The following is a 24,316-nucleotide window of genomic DNA, read 5'->3' as shown; positions in this document are numbered from 1 at the left end:
AGTAACGGATTATACGTAGGATGGTCTTTTCTCTCAAAAATCTCTTTTTTATAGCATCCTCTACTTAAGTAGGGGATTGTAATGAGAAATTTTTATGTTAAAAGTGTTTTTTTTTTTTCTCAAATTTCACATTTTTATAACGTTTGCTATTTAAGTAGAGGAATCTGTCCGCTACTTAAGTAACAAAAAGAGTAAAAAGAAAAATGCGTAGGAGACGTGAGTAATCGGTAGGATTATATGTTGGACAACAGGCCTTCCTAGCCCATAGAGAACAGCCCATAATCAAAATTCGTTCAATTTATCCAACAGAATCAAAATTCCGACAACCTCGGTTCACCCACACCCACAACCCTCTCAAGCACCGAAACCTCAAAATTTCAATTCCCTCTTTCTTCTATTCCAAGAACACTCAAAACAAAAACCACAAAGACAAACCATGAAACGAAGAATCAGAAACTTTCTAAGCCTATGTTTTTCATCTCTAAACTCTCAAAATCACCACCAACGACTCTCAAAATCACTACAATCCACATCATCTTTTCAAAACTCAACAACTTTCTCAACATTTTCCAAAACCCAAAGAGATTCAATGATTTTCGAAAAGTTCAAAGAAAGACAACTCAAAGGGTCATCAAAGGGTGAGATAAAAGATTCATCTTTTTCAGTCCCATCATGTTTTGACACCAATGTTGAGAAAATGGCTCAAAAGGGTTTGAAAAATGAGAGTGAAAATAATACTATGGTTGTTGGGAATTTTAAGGAGTTGGGTTTGAGTGATGTGCTTGTTGAGGTTATTGAAGAGATTGGTGAGTTTGTACCAAGTGAGATACAATGTGTTGTTATTCCAACTATTTTGGAAGGGAAGAGTTTGTTGTTGAGTTCACCTTCTGAACATGATAGGACTTTGGCTTACTTGTTGCCCCTTATTCAGGTTCATGAAATTCTCTCTTTTATTTTTAGGGTTTTGAGCTTTTGTGATTTTATGGTTGTTTAATTCGTGTATGTTTGGTTCTGCGGTGACAAAAATTGATTTTGAATTGATTGAGTTTGTGAAATTAATTTTAGTTAAAAGTGATTGAATGTATACTGGTTTATGTTTGGATACATTGGGTGAAAATTAGTTGAATAACAAGTTTGAGTGTAAAAATCACATTTGGAGTAAAAAAACTACAAATCCTAACTTCAAGTTAGAATAATTTTCATTTTCTGAAATTTGTGTTGATGTTAAAGTGTTAATAAGGAGATGAGTGACTAGTATAACGAATAATTGTGATAGAGAGAAGATAGAATGATAGCCGGGCGGGGAGAATGTATTTTCAGAAATAATACAATTAGTGTTTTGAGGTTTTCAATATTTTTTTTTTTAAAATGTTGAATCTATTTCCAAAAATCGTAATAGAAAATAGCTACGTAATATCATGTTGATTAGTTGAAGTGAAAATGAAATCAGGAAACATGGAAAGTACAAAAAACCTAAATAAAGGTTTCACCGAGGTTTTAAATAAATGTTCACAACCATTATTTGGAAGTGATATAACAGTTTTGATACTGCCAAAATTGCTGTAATTCAACTGTAATTGAGGTCACATCAGCCGTAATTGACTACGATTCTCTGAAATATTAGGCATCGTGACCTCACCTCATCTGTTATCGTGACCACTATTTAAAACCTTGGTTTTCATTTCATGAAAAAATGATTTTTATTTCATTTATTTTATAATTATGTTAAGCTAAATTGCTCTATATTGGTTCCTCATTATTGTGTTGAACTTGTAAAATCACATGGAAGATTTCTCAGCACCTCTCAGCACCATATTCCAAATTCATTCTGCTTCTTATTTATTTCATCTAATTAAACTCTGTTCGGAAACATAGCATTTTGTGCCAACTTTAGTAACAAGATAAACCAAATCACTTATTATTATTATCATCAATTTAGTGTTTTCTCAGAATCATCATAGTATTAAATTAAACTACAGATTATCTCTATTCTCAAGTGTTTCTGATGTCTGCTTCAGAAACTGCGTGACATTTCAATTCACTTGTATTGCCATGTATTTCCGTATGGTTCCTTCTATATTCATTATTTCCTTGTCTCAAGATGGATAAAATCGGTTTCAATTTATAGCTGTTAAGACAAGATAGAGAGTTGCCTGGTTCGAATTCAAAGCATCCTCGAGCTGTCGTGCTCTGTGCTTCAGAGGAGAAAACTGAACAGGTGACTCCATCCCTACCACATACTATCATCATCTTGTATGTTTAGTCTCGTGGAGTATACTTCTTAAATTTTTGAATTGATTTTGATCTTCACAAATTTTATGGCATTGCAGTGCTTTAATGCTGCAAGATATATAATTAATAATGCAGAATTGAAGTCTGCAAAGAATTGCGCTCCATCAGATACCGAAAAGTCAAATTCTTCAATTGGCTTAATGATTGGAACTCCTTCTGAGATTCTTCAATACATTGAAGAGGGGATTGTTGTTCCTGCTGAATTAAAATACTTGGTTAGTTTCACCAATAAAATGAGTTAATTATGTTTTAGTCCCCCAACTTATGCTAATGTTTGGTTTTAGTCCCTATAAGAGAAAAGTATCTTTTTTTATACCTTATTTCTGATATATGCTACATTTGGTTCTCTTTGATTTATTTCAGACCCTATAATATACTCCGTCGGGTCTCATATATAAGCAAAAACTCACTTTTTAGGTTCATCTAAATCCAATAATTAATGTATCTGGAGACTAGATACATTAGTTATTGGATGAACCTAAAAAGTGAACTTTTTCTTATATATGAGACCGGAGGGATGTTTATGTGTTTATTCCATGTAATTTTGATTTATATTCAACTAGTCCCTCAATCTGAATGATAGGGACTACTAGAGACTAAAGTTAGCAAGGTATTAAAAAAGTATACTCTAGGAAATAATGCAAAATAGTTACCAATTGTAGCATATTTCAATACTTAGGGGACAGAAATGATACTATCTTCGTCCCTCTAAATATTGGACTCCATTCACTAAATGATGGTAATTAAGAAAATTAGAGTATTAAATTTTGAACCATTTGTACAGTTTTCCAAGTTTACCCTTTAGGGGAGAGAAATTATTTATCTTTCCATCAAAATAAATTAACTAATTATTGCTAATCACGAAAAAAAGATGTACAATAATGTGGAGTATTTTGGTAAAGAAATAATTCATGCAGTTAAAAATTTGAAAGGATATTTCTCAAGAATGTCCTATATTTAAGAATAAATGTAGTACTTTTTAAACTTTAGGGACCAAATTTGAGCATTAACATGTGTTAAGAGACTAAAAACATAAATAACCTTAATATTAATCTATATGCAAAGGTTTTCAGATTACTTGGGAAATCCAAACATTGATCACATTGGTATTTTTCATATTCCTTAAGTAGGTATTGGATGAAGCGGATTCCATGCTCGGTGGGAACCTTGGTCCTGAAATCCATAAAATTATCAGACCATTACAACATCGTGACTCAAAATCCAATGTCGAAAGATTACAAACAATTTTGGCAATTTCAACTATAGCTGAGGTATGATTAGTAGATGAATGTTATGCTTATTCCCAGCAGTCAGTGATAACATGCATTCATGTATTTGGGACATTAGTGGTCGTTTGATGGGGCACCGATGTCTCAAATGCATGAATGTTGAGAATTTTGACTGCAAAGAATCCGAAATCCTCATACTGATATGTTTCTGAATTGATCCTTTTCATATGACAGGTTTTAGGTGAAACATCGCCCCTCGTAAAACGTCTTGAGCGTGATCATGCCGGAAATATTTCTGCACTGTCGATAGAAATGGAGGAAACAGAAGTTTTTCATTTGACAGAGTCTCTGGATGCTCTTAGGAAAAAATTGGAGGAGGCAATGAATTCCCTTTAGAAATAATGTTTATCATTTTGGCCTGCAATTTCTCTGGCATATTACAAATGGGATCACTCAAATTAAGTTTTATGATCTTTGTGACTGCAACATAATTATGGGATGGATGATGAGGGGTATATTTGGTAAATAGGAAAATCAGATCATACTAAAGAAAGTTTAATGTTTAATTTTACCATTTTTAAGTTGCGGGTACATGTACATATTTACAAGCTATATGAAAAGCATCATTTCATATTGTTCCGAGATGGAACTTTAGGATCAAGGCCGGCGTGTTTTCAGTGAAAGTAGGATGAACACTTGTTAGCATTTTTCTTATTGATGAGCATATGATTATTATAGTCTCCTATAGTCCAAGGGAGAAAAATGTCATTTTCCAACAGGTTTTTGGATGAATTTAAGATGAATTTCAAACAATTTTTATTGTTTCAAAGTAGCATCATCATTTGAGTAAAAATTAAAAAGTAGCATTGTCAAGATACATGCTCCAACTCACAAGTAATGGGAAAGAGATCAACTAACAAATTTTGTTGAAACAGGGGGTTTAGGTCATTGTACTTTTAGAATATCTTATGGTTATAATTAAGGTTGAGCACCGGTTGGATTTGGTCGGTTTCAGACCAAAAAAAACAGAGCCAACGAACTACCGAAGGTGATAGTTGTGACCCGTTTATGACCATGTGCGGGTTCATTCGGTGTGGGTTATGCTCAGGCGACGGTTTGACATAGGGTAGCATAGAGAGTGTGGGAGAGAAGAAGATAGAGTATTATTACAGACCTGGATTCAGTGAATTCAACAGTGGTGCAGTCATGCATTCAGCAGATTTAGACCGTACGATCTTGATCGAACGGTTTAAATGTCAACTCAGAATTTTATATTAAAATAAAATAAAAAACTGTTTAAAAATCTAAACCATCTGATCTTGATCAGACGGTTCACAGTTGCTGACTGCATGCAGTCACGACTGCATTGAATCTGATTCCGTATTATTACCCACCACTTTGAGCAGCAGTGTCAACACTCTCTTTAATCTTTAATTTTAAATGTGTTGATGCCAAAAAAATAGATAAAAAGCAAAGGTGAAAAAAAAGAAGCAAAGGTTAAATTTTAAAGCCGAAAATCCCTATCACACTCTCCTTTAGACATGGCAACAAAGATCCAAATTCATAATATCTTTGACATATTTTGTATCAAAATTATATTTTTATTTCTCTTATGACTTCTAAACAAACTCTTAAATCATATTCATTTGTTTATTGTTATTTTTTGGCGAGCTTTAGACAAACTACATTATCAATTTTCTTGTATAAAATACTAGATTGTAGAAATCGTGTAGTCTTAGACTTTTTTATTTTCTATTATTTTTCTTTTTATAATAAATTTGTACAAAATGTTGTACAAGTTCATCCGAGTATGAAGCGAGGTAGAGAGACCCGAACTTGATTGAATATGAGGTTGAACCGTTGAAGTTATATTTTTCACCCCATTAGAGATCGAGGGGGATATGAAGATACTTGAACGCTTTCGAATTTGGGGACGGTAAAGGCAAAAGTAGTTCCAGTCCCTTTGCAATGCCTCCTTTTAATCCCACTTTCTCACCCATACATACATACATATATATATATATATATATATATATATATATATATATATATATATATATATATATATCAGATGCATTTTTCCATTTCTCCCTACCTACTAAAAAATAAATGTTATGTGGACATCAAACCATATTCTTATACAGATTTAGTGTAATATTGAATACAATTTTAATTTTTTCATATTCCAATAAAATTACTCACTAAAAAATGTCATCATATTTTTAAAAGCATATCTATATTTTTTTTCATATAATTTTAAAAAATGTCATCATTTTTTTTCACTAATAATTTTATTTGAAGTACATATTTTAGAATAAAATTCATATATATTTTTAAAATATGAGGCGCCAATAGTTCATTCCAACAAAAAAAAGTTTCCCCAAATTTTTCCGTCTTCACCGCACAATCAACAATGGCGTCGTCTTCTTCAACAGTCTTTATCGCTCTCCAATGCTTCCATTGCTCCACTATGCAGGTACTCTCTCTCTCTCTCTCTCTCACTTGAATTTTCTATATGAAATTCCAATCCCTAATTTCTTAACTACTACTAAATTCAGGTGAAACAGAAAAAGAAAAGCAGCAACAAATGGAACTGTGCAGTGTGCAATCAGAAACAATCTGTTCGCAAAGTCTTCGCTCAAGGATACAAGGCTAAAGACATTCGCACATTCGTTCAATCCTTCAACATGTCTCGCAAATCTCTTGATGATGACCAGCAGTGGCTCCAAGCCGGAACCCTAAATCATGCACCGGAATACGCTGACGGAGAATCTGAATTTCCAAATGATCTGAATAATAATAATAAGTGTACCGATTGGACTGTGTATCTCGACAATGACGATTGTCGCGCCACCGAGAGAGCTGAACAAGAGCATCATGGTTATCATTTATTTTATTTTTAATTTCAATTATTTAATATATTGCTATAGGATTTTAGTGTTTGATAATTAAACTAAGGTAAACATTGAATTGAAGTGTACAATTATGAAGCACTGACACATACATAGATACCTGACACGACACTAACACTGACATGCAGGCATCGGTAATAATTTGTGAACATTGCAGCGATTGAATATAGCCACGTGTCATTGTCGGACACTGACACGTGTTGGAGTCGGACATCTAAACACCTTCAATTTGTAGTGTCAGTGCAACATAGCAGACACATGAAATGACATACACAGTGTGTAGACATCGATAATAATTTGTGAAAATTGGAATAAATGATGTGCATCGGCGTTGTGTCATTGTTGAACGCTTACACATGTCGGAGTTATGCCTTTTATCAGTTGTAGGTTGATTTGGTTTTGTTTAGTAGTTCTTGTTTTGATGTATTTTGGATGGATTGAATTGAACAGAAGATGATTTTGAGCTGTTGGTAGTGACTGAGTTGCCGAAGAACATGCTCAAGAAGCGCAAGTTGGTGGATAATTCAAATTCAAGAAGTGCTAGGCATTTTAAAAGCCCACTGTTCCGAAACTCTCAAGGTGAATATTCTTTCATTGCTTGTGTGTGAGTGTGGTGGTAATCTATAATTGAAATTATTCAATTTGTTTTGATGATGTTTGCTGAGAATAGAAAACAACAGATTTTACCAATTGTAGTTAGCTGAAGAGAGAGGCAAAATAGGACTAGAATCATTACATTGTTAATTTGTATACAATTTTATCGAGTTGAGCTTCAGGGGTAAACAGAAGTCAAATGACCATATGCTTTTACCCATATCAGAGTTCAAAGTTTAGCTATTATTTGAAACCGAAAAACTATACATACAATATTAACTTTTGACTGAACGGTAGGGTAAACCGCATAGCACAAAGTTTGTGCTCCAGTGATTTTCTTATAGAGAATCTGTGTTTGTGCATGTAGATGACTGGGTCAGGTCTCTGGTTCGATTCGCAATATACTGAGTGATGAGACTTTATTTTATAATTGTAAATTGGTTGTTTTGAATTAACAGTATCTCGATTCACACAGATGTAGGGGAACCAGTCAAAGATCAGGGAAGAATCACAGTATTGACTGAAAGCAATTCAGAGAGAAATAATATAGTGACAACAGCTAATCAGAGGACTCAGAAATGCAAACAAACAATTAACAGTTCAGCTTCCAAATGGAATGACTACTTAACTGATGACAACTTAGAATTTGGTTTCAAGAGAGGCTTTAACTCTAAGGACACTTCAAGCTCATGGAACAATGACATCTTAGAGGCCATAACTTGCGAGCAAAGAGTAGAAGATGATATCCACCCTGATTTTATGTGACCTGTATTGGTTATTATATTCTGTACTCAAACTATATTTGTATTCAAACTTGTTAACCATTGTAGCTACCGCATTAGCGTCACCCATCCAATTGACAATAATTTTCTTATTAACTAAGATGCTCACATCCTTTTCTGTATTAATAAGAAAATCTAAAATACTTGAGTACTGAGAAACATATGCTGAATCATAATTTAAAATGTGACATCCTTCAAATGCTATTATATTCCTCATGTGCATCTCTGTTGAATCATGCACATGAAAGCATGGCATTTGCAACACACCTTTATCAAATTTCAAGTCAAGTAAGCATTTGCTTTCACTTAACTCAAATTTCAATCCTGCTTCTGATAATTGACTTGCACTGTATACATGTTGAATTGCATATCCTGCATTTTCCATTTCTTTGGCAAAATCAAATGATGGTGGTAGCAAAAATGTTCTTAGAAGATCTGTGAAATGTTTAGGACACCATCTTTCTGAATTTATGTTCTGTCGGTTGAATCGCTGAAAATACCATATAGTAATCATAACAAATGAGGGAACTTCAAGATTTATATTAGCTAATTTGTATATCTCTTCAAGAACAAAAAAAGCAGCTGATTTTCAAGTAGTATTAAGTCACGTTTAATGTCATTATGTAACCACTGTTTTGATAATATAGGATCCTTTTCCTTCCAATCGGGGTAACAAGCGTAGCTTAGAAATAAATCAATTTTGAAGCATGCATCAACTACAATGATTTTTAAGAAATCATTGCTGTCAAAGCTAACATGCCCTGCATAACCATTTCGAATTTTATTTTCCAACTTTTGAACTTTTAAAACCAAATCATTTACACATAGCTTCCCCAAATATTTCCGTCTTCACCGCACAATCAACAATGGCGTCGTCTTCTTCAACAGTCTTCATCGCTCTCCAATGCTTCCATTGCTCCACTATGCAGGTACTCTCTCTCTCTCTCTCTCTCTCACTTCAATTTTCTATATGAAATTCCAATAAAACCCACTTGGGTTGGTGCATTGGTATTGGCTTGGGACCTGGGAGTGTGCTCCTCTTAAGGTCTGAGGTTCGATTCTCTCTGGTGCCAATTTGGGTGGACTAATTTAGCTTCTTCAAAAAAAAAAAAAATTCCAATCCCTAATTGCTTAACTACTACTAAATTCAGGTGAAACAGAAGAAGAAAAGCAGCAACAAATGGAACTGCGCAGTGTGCAATCAGAAACAATCTGTTCGCAAAGTCTTCGCTCAAGGATACAAGGCTAAGGACATTCGTACCTTCGTTCAATCCTTCAACAGGTCTCGCAAATCTCTTGATGATGACCAGCAGTGGCTCCAAGCCGGAACCCTAAATCATGAAATGGAACACGTTGATGGAGAATCTGAATTTCCAAATGAGCTGAATAATAATAAGGTAAACATTGAATTGAAGTGTACAATTATGAAGCACTGACACATATAAATACCTGACACGACACTGACACTGACATGTAGGCATCGGTAATAATTTGTGAAAATTGTGGTGATTGAATATAGCCATGTGTCATTGTCGGACACTGACACGTGTTGGAGTCTGACATCTAAACACCTTCTTCAATTTGTAGTGTCAGTGCAACATAGCAGACACATGAAACGACCTACACAACGTGTAGACATCGATAATAATTTGTGAAAATTGGAATAAATGATGTGCATCGGCGTTGTGTCATTGTTGAATGCTTACACATGTCAGAGTTACGCCTTTAATCTTTATTGTCATTGCAACATAGGTATACCACACATGAATTGTTATAAGATAATTATTATAGTTTATTATTATCTTGACAAATGTAGATAGATTAGGTCTTGATTATCATGTCATGTGAGCTGAATAAGAACAGGAGGCTTAATTTTAGGAACAATTTTAAAGTATACTATAGAATTGTAGGAGCATATAGGATCATGATTTGCTAAGCTCAATACATTATACAGTAAGTCAAAGCTGTTGGACAAAGATTAGAAGACTTGCATTTTAGGTTTGTGTTTGGAAATTGATTTGCTGATGTTGGAATGTGAATCATCCGATTTCATCAAACTGTTCTGATTTGTGAAATGAAGTGACTGTGTTATTCCTTGACTGGAGCAAATTATTTTGCAGAACATATAGTGTATGGCATAGCCAGGGTTAAATTTTGGTTTACAAATGGACTATTTACAAAATAAATGGAATGGTTATAGACTTTAATTTATTAATTTGGGATAATTATAATCAATGTATGAAAATGGTAAACACTATAATTATGTAGAAGCATATAGCAGAAGTTATTCATTTTCACAGTTTTAGGTTGATTTGGTTTTGATTAGTAGTGCCTGTTTTGATGTATTTTTGATGGATTAAATTGAACAGAAGACGATTTTGAGCCGTTGGTAGTGACTGAGATGCCAAAGGACATGTTCAAGAAGCGCAAGCTGGTGGATAATTCAACTTCAAGAAGTGCCAGGCATTTTAAAAGCCCACTCTTCCGGAACGCTCAAGGTGAATATTCCTTCATTGCTTATGTATGTTCGAGTGTGGTGGTAATCTGTAATTGAAATTATTCGGTTTGTTTTGACTATTTTAGCTGAGAATAGAAAACAACCATTTTACCAATTGTAGTTAGTTGAAGAGAGAGGGAAATGAGACTAAAATCATTGCATTGTTAATTTGCATGCAATTTTATCCAGTTGAACTTCAGGGGAAAATAGAAGTTAAATAACCAAATGCTTTTAATGATATCAGAGTTCAAAGTTTAGGCTATTATTTGAAACTAAAAAACTATACATACAATATTAACTTCTGACTTGACGGTAGGGCACAAAGTTTGCACTCCAGTGATTTTCTTATAGCGAATCCGTGTTTGTGCATGTAGATGACTGGCTCAGGTCTCTGGGTTGATTTGCAAAGCAGAAAATATATATTTGCATACATGTTTTTACTTTAAAAAACTACATATAGCTTTGCGGTATATGTAAGAGCAGAAAATATACAGAGAGATGAGACTTTATTTTATGAATTGGTTGATTTGAATTAACAGTATCTTGATTCGCACAGCTGCAGGGAAACCGGTGAAAGATCAGAGAAGAATTGCATTAGTGTCTGAAAGCAATTTAGAGAGAAATGATAAAGTGACAACCGCTAATCCAAGGACTGGGAAATGCAAACAAACAATTAACAGGTCACTTCAAGCTCATGGAACAATGACATCTTAGAAACCATAACTTGTGAGCAAAGAGTAGAAGATGATATACACCCTGATTTCATGTGACATGTATAAAATCCGTTGTGCTTTGTGCTTCAGAGGAGAAAGCTGAACAGGTCACTCTATCCTTAGTCCTTACTACATACTGTTATCATTTTGCTGATTAGTCCTGTAGAGTATATGCTGCTCGAATGTGCTTCATAAGATAATGAAAGGTCAAATTCCTCCACTGGCTAAATGATTAGAACTCCTTGTGAGATTGTTCAATACATTAATTGAAGAGGCTAGGGGAATGATGTTCCTGCTGAATTAAAATACTTGGTCAGTGTCACTTATAAATGAGTTAATTATGTTTTAGTCCTCCAACTTATGCTAATATCCTGTTTTAGTCCCTATAGGAAAAATGAAATCTTCCTAACACTGGGTATTGGACGAAGCGGATTCTATGTTTGGTAGCAACATGACTCAAAATCCATAATATTAACGGACCATTACAATATTTTGACTCAAAACCTAATGTCAAGATGGCCATACGACCGATTCGATATAAATCTTAGTACTAACCCGAGTGAGCAAACAAGATGGTCGTTGTTGCTGCAGTCTTGTGCACGCAACCAAGCTCTGTTGCGATCTCCTTCAGTACGTGTATTCACTGTATCCGTCGCAGGCCCCGGTGGTGTGTGGGTCATCTCCTCCTCAAAACCCTTTGTTGTGTGTGTCACCTCTGCTTCGAAACTTTCCTTTCCGGTCTGCGCTCCATATCTATTGTTTTCCCTGAAAACCAGTTCGGTCTGTGTGGCGTACCTGAGGCAAACCCCTCTTCGTGTTCAGCCATCATTTGAAGCTCCTCTGATGTGCGTGTTGTTCAGTTGGAAAACCCTCCGTTCGAAGTCTCCAATGAAATTCCTACCAATAGAAGGGAACCACAACACTAGAAGCTTGAGCCTAATGGAGAAGTTCAGAAGGGGCACAAAGTTGAAAAGTTTTCCTATAGAGAGAATGAAACAGGTGAAGGGATACCAAAAAATTGTTATACTTCCTCTTTTTCTCTCCTAACATATGTTAAGAGACTAAAAACATAAGCAATCCCAATACTATTAATCTATGCAAAGGCTTTCAGTTCTTGGACGAAGCGGTTTCCATGCTTGATCCTGAAATCCATAAAATTATCAGACCATTACAACATCATGATTCGAAATCCAATGTCAAAACATTGCAAACGGCAATTCAATTATGGTTGAGGTATGATCAGTTGATGACCATGTATTTTCATTCGAGACATTGGTTGTCGTTTGATGAAGAGCATACGATCCTGATTCAAGTTCAGTTTTTGGAATTATAAAACAATAAAAATTTGTATTTCTTTTTACTGTCCGATCGTGATCGAATGACCACTGATGTCTCGAATGTGTGAATGTAGAGAATCTCGACTACATGGAATCGAGAAATCCTCATATTGTTATGTTTTTAAATTGATCCTTTTCATATGGCAGGTTTTGAGTGAAAATTCGACCTTTGTGAAAAATCTTGGCGTTAATCATGCCGAAAATATTTCTGCATTGTCTATTGAAATGGAGGAAACATAAGTTTTTAACTTGACAGAGTCACTGGTTGCTCTTTAGAAATAAGAACAACATTTTGGTATACAATTATTCTGTCATAATACAAATGAACGAGTCAAAATAGATTTTATGATCTTGTGATTGACCACAACATCAAGGGAAGTTGGTCATTCCCATTTTTAAGTTGTGGTTATATGAAAAATATATATTTACAAGCTCATACAAAAAACACCATTTCATATAAATTAACAGCATATTTTTACAAGCAATTGCCATCTACCTGAATAATAGAGCTAACTTTATTAATGTGAAAGTAGTACAAGATGTACACAAGAGGAACAAAACAAACAAACCATACGTCGCATTCTCTGCGTTGTTTCTTCTTCAAAACTAAACAAAAAAAAAAAAAAAACCAATACCCAACAAAGAACCAGAGCAAAATAAGACCATAACAAACGACTATGATAATATGCCAAATAATGCAAAAGAAGCATCACTCCAAACCTTCCAGCAGTAACACCAGTAGAGATGAACACAAGAAAATCCTTCCAACGGTAAAACCATTCAAAGTAACATTATTTCTTATATTTGTACTATGACTTCACTAATGACCATATTGAACATACAGCCTGGATCAGAGTAAACAAAACTAGCAATACTGCAGTAATAGTTGATGCGATTTTCCAAGGAGTGTTGAAGTACTCATGTACAAAGATAGCCTTATATTTGTTTCTAGGGTTTTCATAGAAACCATTTAACTTCTGACACAAAGATAGATACTTTAAATTGAATCTAGGCATTGCGACATTTTTGCAAAGAGTGTTAACCATTGTAGCCACTGCAATATCATCACCAATCCAATTGACAATGATTTTGTTATCAACTAAGATGCTCACATCTTTTTCTGTATTTATAAGATAATCTAAAATTATGAAGTATTGAGAAATGAATGCTGAATCTTGATATGAAAAGTGACATTCTTCAAATGTTAATATATTTCTCATGTATAACTCTGTTTTATCATGCACTTCAAAGCGTGGCATTTTCAACACACCCATATCCAATTTCAAGTCAAATAAGCATTTACTTTCACTAACTTCAAAGACTAATCCTGCTTCTGATAATTGACTCACACTGTATAGATGTTCAATTTCATGTTCCATTTCTTCTTGGGCAGAATCAAATGATGATGGTAGGAAAAATGTTCTCAGAAGATCTGTGAAATGTTTTGGATGCAATCCTATTGAATTTATGTTCTGTAGGTTGAGTCGACGAAAATAATTTACAGTAATAGTAATAAAGGATGGAAGTTGAAGATTTATATTAGCAAATTTGTATATCTCCTCAAGAACAAAAAAAGGTAGTTGATTTTCAAGAAGTATTAAGTCATTAAAAATGTCTTTGAATAGCCTTTCTTTTAAAAAGATAGGATCATTTTCCATCCAATTTGTGTAACTATAGTACCTAAGAAAATGTTCAATTATGAAGCATGCATCAACTATAATAATTTTTAAGAAATCTTTGCTGTCAAAGCTAACAAGCCCTGCATAACAATTTCGAATTTTATTTTCCCATTCTTGAAGTTTGGAAACCAAATCACCCACACATAGATTTGTTCTATTTAGAAATCCTTTGAGATATTTTTGTTTGAGTTCTTCCATTTGGTGCAAATTGTTGTTGTCACTAATTGAGCCACGCGGACTGTGAAAAGGGCCGATGGAAATAGTTTGAGGAGTATAAGCTTGTGGATTAGCTTTGCGAATTATTTGTGGTACTTTGTAAATGCATTGCTCATGGGTTCCAGACATTTCTGGAAGAACCACTACTTCAAGCAATTCAATCAACTCATTCTCAAGTTCACTCACATAACCATTTGGTTGTGCCGCCATTTAAATGGAATAAAAGTCTCTGATATAAAGTATGAAACAAATATTCTTATAAAGAATTGAAAGACAAAATAAAAATGACAGTATAATAAAAAGGAGAAAGAGGAACCTGATTGTGTAAATAATGAAGTATGAATCTTTTTCAGTAGTTTTGGTTAACTTGGTTCAGATCTAAAGTCCACTCTCAATATTGCTTTTGGATGGGTCTCATTGTTGCTTTATATATACATTTTTAAGTAATGCAATGCAAAGCCATTCATGCATATGTACCATCTATGAAACTTCAGTAGTTGACTATTTGATGTTACTTGCAATTGGAGATATTTTATGTTTATGCAAAGCCTTTCATGCATATGCATATGAAGCAATTGGAGATATTTAATGTTTATGCAAAGCCTTTCATGCAACAATACATCGATGAAACTTCGGTATAGTTGACTATTTGATGTTGCTTCTGCTATTATATATATATATATGAAGCAATTGGAGATATTTTATGTTTATTATATAAAAATCACAAATAGACAAAATATATATTATTAATTTTAAATTAAAAATAAATTTTAAGGGGCTTTTTTTTTTTTTTTTTTTTTAAGTTTTAAGGGTCTGTTTGAAACAATTTTGATTTTTAAAAGGGAAAACCAAAACTGCTTGAACCTGTTTTATCTTTTTATTTTTAAAAACTGATACACAAAAAAATATAATTGAAAACACTTGCAAAATTGGACTACCAATCAAGTTTTTTAAACTGTTTTTGGACTAGGGAATCAAACAACCCTAAATATTAGATAATTCACACTTAATTGATTTTTTCTTATTCTCATTGGTTAAATATAACTATAGTATACATTTCAATAACGAATAACACAACTACTACATGTCCATCGATATATCTTGTAAAGATATAATATTTCTCTCAATTTTTTCACGTATTAAATATGAATCTTTGAATAATGCATGTCATGTGAGATTAACTATTATATATGATTGAAATATAAGGTGATTGTTTATATAAAAAATATACAAAGTGATTGTATATTTTATCTCCTATTGTTTTATTTTATTTTTACAAAATCCTTGTTATATTGTGTATCGTTTTTTTTTACAATATTTATGAATATATTATTTATTAAAATAATTTATTATATTTAAATGTCCACAAATTTTAACCCAACTTACATAAATGTCAAAATTGCTAGGTTGGACGTCATTTCGTCTATCTATAAAAAAAAAACTTATTATATTTAAATACTCACATAAAAGTTTGCAATATTATATTATTTTATTAAAATATAATTACTTATTTGTTTTGTTTTTCACTTATTTTCATCTATTTTTTGTATATTTTTTGATGATTGTAATTTTTTTTTCATTTTTAGGTTTATGGTTTCTTTTAGTTAGATCTGCAGTGTATATGGATTCTGATTGATGTATTAATTTTTTAGATTTCTGAAGTTGAAGTTGAATGTTTTTGTTTTTAATTTTGGGTTTATTGATTTTGACTAGGTATTTTTTGAGGAAGCTGAAGAAGGTGAAGAAGAGCAATGGTCAAGTTCTATGCTATCAATGAGGTAAATTTTTATCTCTGGATATGAATGTTTGGAAATGAATAGAAAATATTTGCAGGAGTTGTGGAAAATGATTATACCATTTAGTGATTTTTTTTTCGGTTAAGTATTAGAAATTTCTCTGTTGTTGTTGTGATTTTTTTGTACTTGCCATGTGGTTATTTTGGTCTATGTTATGTTGCTTTGAGAGTTGTGATGATCTCTCGTCAAATGTAGTTTTTAGAGTCTTTTTAATTAAGTTTTAGTTTATTTTTATTAGTTTAATTTTTATTTTAGTTTCAATTTGAATAAATTGTGATTTTTAAGTTCATAAGTCAATTGAGTTTTGATGCTTCTAATTTCTTTACTAATCAGCCATTTTGTCTAGTTTTTGTCTTATGTGATTGGTTCAGTTAAATAGGTCATCGGTTAGCGGAAGACTGTGTATCTCGACAATGACGATTGTCGCCCCACCGAGAGAGCTGAACAAGAGCATCATGGTTATCATTTATTTTATTTTTAATTTCAATTATTTAATATATTGCTATAGGATTTTAGTGTTTGATAAGTAAACTAAGGTAAACATTGAATTGAAGTGTACAATTATGAAGCACCGACACATACATAGATACCTCTGACATGACACTAACACCGACATGTAGGCATCGGTAATAATTTGTGAAAATTGCGGTGATTGAATATAGCCATGTGTCATTGTCGGACACTGACACGTGTTGGAGTCCGACATCTAAACACCTTCAATTTGTAGTGTCAGTGCAACATAGCAGACACATGAAACGACATACACAACGTGTAGACATCGATAATAATTTGTGAAAATTGGAATAAATGATGTGCATCGGCGTTGTGTCATTGTTCTTGACAAATGAAGATAGATTGGTTATTAATTATCATGTCATGTGAGCTGAATAAGAACACGAGGCTTAATTTTAGGATCAATTTTAAAGTATACTATAGAATTGTAGAACCATATAGGACCATGGTTTTCTAAGCTCAATACATTATACAGTAAGTCGAAGCTGTTGGGCAAAGATTAGAAGACTTGCATTTTAAGTTTGTGTTTGGAAATTGATTTGTTGATGTTCGAATGTGAATGATCCGATTTCATCAAACCCTTCTGATTTGTGAAACGAAGTGACTGATATTCCTTGACTTGACCAATTATTGTGCAGAACATATAGTGTATGGCATAGCCAGGGTTAAATTTCGGTGTACAAATGGACTATTTACAAAATAAATGGAATGGTCATAGACTTTAATTTATTAATTTGGGATAATTATAATCATTGTATGAAAGGGTAGACACTATAATTATGTAGAAGCATATAGCAGAAGTAGTTCATTTTCACAGTTGGTTGATTTTGTTTTGATCAGTAGTGCTTGTTTTGATGTATTTTGGGCGGATTGAATTGAACAGATGACGATTTTGAGCCGTTGATAGTAACTGAGTTGCCGCAGGACATGTTTAAGAAGCGCAAGTTGGTGGATAATTCAACTTCAAGAAGTGCCAGGCATTTTAAAAGCCCACTGTTCCGTAACTCTCAAGGTGAATATTCCTTCATTGCTTGTGTGCGCAGGTGTGGTGGTAATCTATAATTGAAATGATTCGATTTGTTTTTACGATGTTTGCTGAGAATATAAAAAACAGATCTTATCAATTGTAGTTAGTTGAAGAGAGAGGCAAAATGAGACTAGAACCATTACATTGTTAATTTGTATGCAATTTTATCGAGTTGAGCTTCAGGGGAAAACAGAAGTCAAATAACCATATGCTTTTAATGATATCAGATTTCAATGTTTAGGCTATTATTTGCAACTGAAAAACAATACATACTGATACAATAATAACTTTTGACTGAACGGTAGGGTAGCCGAATGGCACAAAGTTTATGCTCCAGTGATTTTCTTATAGAGAATATGTGTTTGTGCATTGATGACTGGGTCAGGTCTCTGGGTTGACTCACAGTGCAGGAAATATATATTCGCATCCGAGTTTTTTCTTTAAAAAACTACATATAGCCTTGCAGTAAATGTATGAGCGGAAAATATACTGAGTGATAAGACTTTATTTTATAAATTGGTTGATTTGCATTAACAGTATCATGATTCAAACAGCTGTAGGGGAACCAGTGAAAGATCAACAAAGAATTACATCATTGACTGAAAGCAATTCAGAGAGAAATGATAAAGTGACAACAGCTAATCAAAGGACTCAGAAATGCAAACAAACAATTAACAGTTCAGCTTCCAAATGGAATGACTACTTAACTGATGACAACTTAGAATTTGGTTTCAAGAGAGGCTTTAACTCTAAGGACACTTCAGGCTCATGGAACAGTGACATTTTAGAAGCCATAACTTGTGAGCAAAGAGTAGAAGATGATATCCACACTGATTATAAGCCATAACACTGATTTTATGTGACTGGTATAAAATCAGGTGTTACATAAAAGTGTTTAATTATAAGTGTGGAAATAATATAACATTGACATCTTATGAGAACTCATGATGTTGCCGCATATGCCAGTTGTGTTCTTTCTATCCTTAGTACACACTTTAATCATCTTGTCTGATTGGTCCTATAGATATGCATCTTGAATTTTTGAATTCATTATGAATGCTCCAAAGATATATCATCCATAATGCAGAATTGAAGTTTGCAAAGAATTGTGCTTCATCAGATAATGAAAAGTCAAATTCCTCAATTGGCTTAAAGATTGGAACTCGTAGTGGAATAACAGTAACATTTGACAAAGTCTATGGATGCGTAGGTAAAAATTGGAGGCCATGAATTCCCTTTATAAATAACAGTTACATTTTGGTCTGCAATTTTGATGGCAGATTACAAATGCAGATGAGTCAAAATAAGTATTATGATCCTTATGTCAGACTCACACATTAAGGGAAGTTCAATGGTCCTTCCCATTTTTAAGTTGTTATATGATCATATTTATAGGGCCATATAGAAAATACTATTTCATATAAATTAGCAACATATTTTTACAAGCAATTGCCAACATCCTGAACAACAAGCAATTGCCATATTTGTAGATTTTTGGGTGACAAAAATCAAAGACAACATCTCCTTTTCTCCTTTGTTGACACCCCGTGCCATGTCATGCAACACCAATGCAGTCTGGATCAATCATCTGAATAACTCCACCAAGAAGTCCGACCTGCAGATCACAATTCCGTCATTGTGCCGTGGTCGTTGTGGGTCGGCATCTGCCAATGCAGTTCCATGCTCTAGGAAAACATTGGAGGACCCTCAAGCTTTGTGTCAAATGAGTGGCGAACTCTACTAAGAGTTTTAACGCTACTGCATACCCATTGAACGAATTAAGACATTTATTAAGCTAGAAGGTTAGTCCCATTTTTTCAAGCTCATGTAAAAAATATCATTTCATATAAATTAGCAACATGTGTTTACAAGCAATAACCAAATGCCATCTACCTGATGCAACAAAATTATCTCTTTTATTTTGAAATCAACAAATTTATCATTAACTCACTCATAAGCACAAAAAATACAAATGGAGAGATGGATATAACACATCCCGTTACAAAACAAGAAAATTCCAAGCTTAAAACCAACAAATTACCACCAAGCATAGTTGCTTACAAAACACTATCAGAATACAACCCCTTACAATAAAAACAACATATTCTAAACAACACTAAACCGAACTCATAGAACTATAGCACTATATCTCAATTGAAATTACCATAATATTACGTTATATTGTATCATTTCACTAATGACCAGATTGAACATACAGCCTGGATCAGAGTAAACAAAACTAGTAATACTGCAGTAATAGTTGATACCTTTTTCCAAGGAGTGTTGAAGTACTCATGTACAAATATAGCCTTATATTTGTTTCTAGGGTTGTCATAGAAACCATTTAACCCATGACATAAAGATACAAAATGTGAATTGAATTTAGGTATTGTGATATTTTTGCAAAGAGTGTTAACCATTGTAGTCACCGTATTAGCGTCACCCATCCAATTGGCAATAATTTTCTTATTAACCAAGATGCTCACATCCTTTTCTGTATTAATAAGAAAATCCAAAAAAAATAGGTACTGAGAAATGTATCTTGAATGTGTATCTGATATGTGACATTCTTCAAAGGCTGTTATATTCCTCATGTATCTCTCTGTTGAATCAGTCATTTGAAAGCACGGCATTTTAAACACACCCTTATCAAATTTCAAGTCAAGTAAGCATTTACTTTCACTTACTTCAAAGACTAATCCTGCTTCTGATAATTCACTCACACTATATACATGTTTAATTGTTTGTCCCATTTCTTTTTGTGCAAAATCAAAAGTTGATGGTAGTAAAAATGTTCTCAGAAGATCTGTGAAATGTTTTGGATGCAATCCTTCTGAAATTATGCTCTGTAGGTTGTGTCGCCTAAAATACCATACAGTAATTGCAATAAATGATAATGGAATTTCAAGACTTATATTAGCTAAATTGTATATCTCTTCAAGAACAAAAAAAGGTAGCTGGTTTTCAAGGAGTATTAAGTCACGATAAATTTCATTAACTAGCCATCGTGTTGATAAGATAGGATCATTTTCCTTCCACTGTGGGTAACTTGCGTACCTAAGAAAATATTCAATTATGAAGCATGCGTCAACTATAATGATTTTTAAAAAATCATCGCTGTCAAAGCTAACAGGCCCTGCATAACAATTTCGAATTTTATTTTCCCACTCTTGAACTTTGAAAACCAAATCATCCGCACATAGATTTGTTCTATTTAGAAATCCTTTGAGATATTTGAGTTTGAGTTTTTCCATTTCGTTCAAATTGTTGTCACTAACTGAGCCACGTGGTGGACTGTGGAAAGGACCGATGGCAATAATTCGAGGTGTATAAGCTTGTGGATTATTTTGGCGAATTATCTGTGGTACTTTGTAGATGCATTGCTCATGCGTTTCAGACTCTTCTGGAAGAACAACTACTTCAAGCATTTCATTCAATTCACTCTTCAGTTCACTCACATAACCATTTGGTTGTTCCTCCATTTCCTAAATATTTCATAGTTTAGTCATTGGGTCTTTTTTTTATATATTCATTTGAGATAAACTAACTAATTTAAATGGGATAAACTACTCTGATATATAGTATGAATCAAATATTCAAAATCTAGTTTGTTAATAATTAAACAAATTCTTTTGTCAATAAAATAAATTAAATGAGGTCTATATGCTACTTAGTTAAGTTATACATATATATGCAGTATGAAATAAATAAATATTCCGTATAAATAATTGAAAGACCAAATAAAAATGATAGTAGGATATAAAGGAGGAACCTGAATGTTGAAATAATAACGAATGTGTGAATCTTTTTTCAATAGTTTAGCTTTAATTTGGAGAAGATCTCTATCAATATTGATTTTGGATTGCTGTACTTCTTGCTTTATATATATATATATATATATATATATATATATATATATATATATATATATATATATATATATATATATATATATATATGTTTATTCGAGATAAACTTTTCTTACTTACTTCCCATATGGAGTGTGTGAACATTAGGAAATTGTATTCTTGCTTTATATGAAACTTCCTTGAGCCGCAGGCAAATAAATTAATTTATATGGATTGTATGAACATTAGGAAAATTTTGGGATTTTTTGTTTATTTATTATATAAGAATCGAAGGTACACAAAATAATTTTATTTTACCATTGATGGAAGGAAAAATTCGTATGCACACACTTAACAACCTTTATATATAATAGTATATATATATATACCGTATGTGGAAAAGTTGTCTGATATTTGTACCAAATCCACCCAAAAATCTACTTGTAAATTATATATATTTATTCGATCAAAAGAGACAATAGTTGTTGGAAAATGTTGTTCACCATTCATTAAATCACGAACAATCACGATGATTGTGGATTTTTTTTTTTTAACCTTTTGAATTTTCAAAGAATAGAGACTTGGAAAATGTTGTTCACCTTGTGGATTTTCATTAAGTAAGAATCGTCCAGACTCATTAACCATTTAAGTCCCAATCTTGCTTATCATCGTGAATACTTTTTTTGGGTGTTAAACTCCGATTCTTAGACAAAGAGAGTTAATAATCTAAAGCTCAGTCAAAAGTTAAATAAACTTTGACCAAAAATTATTTTATTTAGAAATCAGGTTCTTCCGAACAATTCTTGAGATTATTAATCACTTGAATTCAATGTCTTGAATGTCATTGTAATTTCTTTATTAAAAACTAATTAGTCACAAGCAAGGTAATATCAATAGTTAATCACAAATTATATACCTATAACATAAATGACCCAATTACGATGTGTTTAGACTAAATCCCTTTATTATAGGGCTAAAAATAAATAAACCAAATCGTAGAGATATTTCCAACAAATTGGTAAATATCCAACAAATGGACGGATTTGGCGAATTCGCGCGGGGACGGATGCTTCGTCCCCGATCCCCACCCCGAAGTTCCTGCGGGGGACTTTTGCCTCCATCCCCATCCCCACAGGGATAAAATCTTTGTTTTCGGAGCTCCGAACGGGAAAATCCCCACGGGGATCCACTCCACCGGATGCAAATTGACAACCCTACTTGAAATACCAACATCACCCCCTTAACTGTGAGTCCATCCATTACTTTATGGGTATGCTCCCCCTCGAACGGAGGCTTTTTCATCCACTTGTACCGCCGTTGTGCGCCATCAACGCCGCCTGAATAATATAACAATAACAAAGATCCACACATTGACATCTAATGAAAACTCATGATGTTGCCACATATGCCAGTTGTGTGATTGGTCCTATAGAGTATGCATCTTGAATTTTAGACCTTGATCATTATGATCCATAATGCAGGGTTTTTAATGCAACGCGACAAGATTTTTCATCCATAATGCAGAATTGAAGTCTGCAATGAATTGTGCTTCATCAGACAATTAAAAGTCAAATTCCTCAACTGCCTTAATGATTGGAACTTGTGAAATAACAGTAACATTTGACAAGCAACATAATTTCATATGAAAAACATAATTTCATATAAATTAGCAACATATTCTTACAAGAAATTGTCAACTACTTGAACAATAGAGCTATCTCAATACCTTAGAGATTGTTATATATGTTCCGGTGGAGTGTACTTCTAGTACTCTTTATTTTCCTGAACTTTCTCTTGTACTGTTTTCATTTCAATATTTATATATTATATATTTCCCATTTCAAAAAAAATAAATAATAAAAATAGAGCTATCTCAATATTCCATTGAAAGTAACATATTATTACATAAATATTTTATCATTTCAATAATGACCAAATTGAACATACAACTTGGATCAAAGTAAACAAAAGTAGAAATATTGCGGTAATAGTTGATGCGATTTTCCAAGGAGTGTTGAAGTAATCATGTACAAATATAGCCTTATATTTGTTTCTAGGGTTTTCATAAACTCTGACACAAAGATTGATACTTTGAATTGAATGGAGGCGTTAAGACATTTTTGCAAAGATTGTTAACCATTGTAGCCGCTTCATTAGCATCGCCCATCCAATTGACAATAATTTTTTTATCAACTAAGATGCTCACATCCTTTTCTGTATCAATAAGAAAATCTAAAATGAGTAAGGGTCCGTTTGGCCTAACATTTTTTGAGCTTATGCAAATAGCTTATGCAATATAAATTAAGTTTTATGTTATTTTATAAGTTCACACTAGTGAAAATTATAATTTTATAAGATATTTTATCATAAACTATATTGACAAACTTATAATAATATATAAAAATTGCATAAGTTGTTTGTATAACCTCTAAATAAGAGGAAAAAAGTCAGGCCAAACGATACCTAAGTACTGAGAAATGTAAATGTAAGCTGAATATATGTCTGAAATGTGACATACTTCAAATGCTAATATATTCCTCATGTATAACTCGGTTGTATCACTCACATGAAAGCGTGGCATTTTGAACACACCCTTATCAAATTCCAAGTCAAGTAAGCATTGGCTATCACTTAGCTCAAATTTCAATCCGGAGTCTGATAATTGACTTGCACTGTATACACGTTGAGTTTGAACATCCTCATATATATAGAAATCCTTTGAAATAGAGTTCTTCCATTTCCTGCAAATAGTTGTGTTCACTAATTGAGCCATGTGGATTGTGAAAAGGACCAATGGAAATAACTAGAGGTGTATAAGCTTGGCGAATTTCTTGTGGTACTTTGTAAATGCATTGCTCACAGATTCCAAAGATTTCTGGAA

The 24,316-nt window shown here is 33.0% G+C and overlaps 6 protein-coding genes and 1 pseudogene across 6 annotated transcripts; 4 read left to right on the top strand and 3 right to left on the bottom strand.

Moving 5' to 3' along the window:
• Nucleotides 1-273: 273 nt before the first annotated feature.
• Nucleotides 274-4,182, top strand: LOC123910978 (DEAD-box ATP-dependent RNA helicase 39-like). Its single transcript, XM_045962276.1, has 5 exons — nucleotides 274-931; nucleotides 2,129-2,218; nucleotides 2,331-2,507; nucleotides 3,423-3,563; nucleotides 3,756-4,182. The coding sequence occupies exons 1-5, from the start codon at nucleotides 437-439 to the stop codon at nucleotides 3,915-3,917; spliced, it is 1,065 nt and encodes a 354-aa protein (XP_045818232.1). The 5' UTR covers nucleotides 274-436; the 3' UTR covers nucleotides 3,918-4,182.
• Nucleotides 4,183-5,885: 1,703 nt separating this feature from the next.
• LOC123905487 lies at nucleotides 5,886-7,802 on the top strand. The gene is made up of 4 exons (XM_045955107.1): nucleotides 5,886-5,997; nucleotides 6,080-6,401; nucleotides 6,884-7,012; nucleotides 7,503-7,802. The coding sequence occupies exons 1-4, from the start codon at nucleotides 5,935-5,937 to the stop codon at nucleotides 7,790-7,792; spliced, it is 804 nt and encodes a 267-aa protein (XP_045811063.1). The 5' UTR covers nucleotides 5,886-5,934; the 3' UTR covers nucleotides 7,793-7,802.
• A 349-nt stretch (nucleotides 7,803-8,151) lies between these two features.
• Nucleotides 8,152-12,596, top strand: LOC123904751 (MRN complex-interacting protein-like). The gene is made up of 7 exons (XM_045954375.1): nucleotides 8,152-8,738; nucleotides 8,961-9,206; nucleotides 9,525-9,561; nucleotides 10,179-10,307; nucleotides 10,863-10,986; nucleotides 11,880-12,018; nucleotides 12,504-12,596. The coding sequence occupies exons 1-7, from the start codon at nucleotides 8,676-8,678 to the stop codon at nucleotides 12,594-12,596; spliced, it is 831 nt and encodes a 276-aa protein (XP_045810331.1). The 5' UTR covers nucleotides 8,152-8,675.
• Nucleotides 12,597-12,795: 199 nt separating this feature from the next.
• Nucleotides 12,796-14,703, bottom strand: LOC123905484 (UPF0481 protein At3g47200-like). Its single transcript, XM_045955105.1, has 2 exons — nucleotides 14,568-14,703; nucleotides 12,796-14,480 (listed from the first exon to the last, which is right to left on the bottom strand). The coding sequence occupies exon 2, from the start codon at nucleotides 14,459-14,461 to the stop codon at nucleotides 13,166-13,168; it is 1,296 nt and encodes a 431-aa protein (XP_045811061.1). The 5' UTR covers nucleotides 14,462-14,480; nucleotides 14,568-14,703; the 3' UTR covers nucleotides 12,796-13,165.
• Nucleotides 14,704-16,441: 1,738 nt separating this feature from the next.
• Nucleotides 16,442-18,434, top strand: LOC123904749. The gene is made up of 3 exons (XM_045954373.1): nucleotides 16,442-16,505; nucleotides 17,444-17,572; nucleotides 18,142-18,434. Exons 2-3 carry the CDS (start codon nucleotides 17,488-17,490, stop codon nucleotides 18,432-18,434), a joined length of 378 nt encoding a protein of 125 aa, XP_045810329.1. The 5' UTR covers nucleotides 16,442-16,505; nucleotides 17,444-17,487.
• Nucleotides 18,435-19,494: 1,060 nt separating this feature from the next.
• On the bottom strand, nucleotides 19,495-21,455 carry LOC123905486 (UPF0481 protein At3g47200-like). Its single transcript, XM_045955106.1, has 2 exons — nucleotides 21,360-21,455; nucleotides 19,495-21,072 (listed from the first exon to the last, which is right to left on the bottom strand). Exon 2 carries the CDS (start codon nucleotides 21,067-21,069, stop codon nucleotides 19,774-19,776), a length of 1,296 nt encoding a protein of 431 aa, XP_045811062.1. The 5' UTR covers nucleotides 21,070-21,072; nucleotides 21,360-21,455; the 3' UTR covers nucleotides 19,495-19,773.
• A 1,897-nt stretch (nucleotides 21,456-23,352) lies between these two features.
• On the bottom strand, nucleotides 23,353-24,208 carry LOC123904747 (annotated as a pseudogene).
• Nucleotides 24,209-24,316: the final 108 nt, after the last annotated feature.

The sequence above is a fragment of the Trifolium pratense genome, linkage group LG2 (assembly GCF_020283565.1).
Source record: "Trifolium pratense cultivar HEN17-A07 linkage group LG2, ARS_RC_1.1, whole genome shotgun sequence".
Taxonomy (NCBI): Eukaryota; Viridiplantae; Streptophyta; class Magnoliopsida; order Fabales; family Fabaceae; genus Trifolium; species Trifolium pratense.
Note: the sequence above shows the minus strand (reverse complement) of the source record. Positions and strands in the feature narration are given on the sequence as shown.

Coding starts and splice junctions, on each gene's coding strand:
- LOC123910978 (XM_045962276.1), top strand. CDS start 437: ATGAAACGAAGAATCAGAAACTTTCTAAGCCTATGTTTTTCATCTCTA. Junction 2,219..2,330: donor CAGAGGAGAAAACTGAACAG/GTGACTCCATCC, acceptor ATGGCATTGCAG/TGCTTTAATGCTGCAAGATA. Junction 3,564..3,755: donor CAATTTCAACTATAGCTGAG/GTATGATTAGTA, acceptor TTCATATGACAG/GTTTTAGGTGAAACATCGCC.
- LOC123905484 (XM_045955105.1), bottom strand. CDS start 14,461: ATGGCGGCACAACCAAATGGTTATGTGAGTGAACTTGAGAATGAGTTG.
- LOC123904749 (XM_045954373.1), top strand. CDS start 17,488: ATGTTTAAGAAGCGCAAGTTGGTGGATAATTCAACTTCAAGAAGTGCC. Junction 17,573..18,141: donor ACTGTTCCGTAACTCTCAAG/GTGAATATTCCT, acceptor TGATTCAAACAG/CTGTAGGGGAACCAGTGAAA.
- LOC123905487 (XM_045955107.1), top strand. CDS start 5,935: ATGGCGTCGTCTTCTTCAACAGTCTTTATCGCTCTCCAATGCTTCCAT. Junction 6,402..6,883: donor AGCTGAACAAGAGCATCATG/GTTATCATTTAT, acceptor TGAATTGAACAG/AAGATGATTTTGAGCTGTTG. Junction 7,013..7,502: donor ACTGTTCCGAAACTCTCAAG/GTGAATATTCTT, acceptor CGATTCACACAG/ATGTAGGGGAACCAGTCAAA.
- LOC123905486 (XM_045955106.1), bottom strand. CDS start 21,069: ATGGAGGAACAACCAAATGGTTATGTGAGTGAACTGAAGAGTGAATTG.
- LOC123904751 (XM_045954375.1), top strand. CDS start 8,676: ATGGCGTCGTCTTCTTCAACAGTCTTCATCGCTCTCCAATGCTTCCAT. Junction 9,562..10,178: donor TTATTGTCATTGCAACATAG/GTATACCACACA, acceptor TAAATTGAACAG/AAGACGATTTTGAGCCGTTG. Junction 10,308..10,862: donor ACTCTTCCGGAACGCTCAAG/GTGAATATTCCT, acceptor TGATTCGCACAG/CTGCAGGGAAACCGGTGAAA.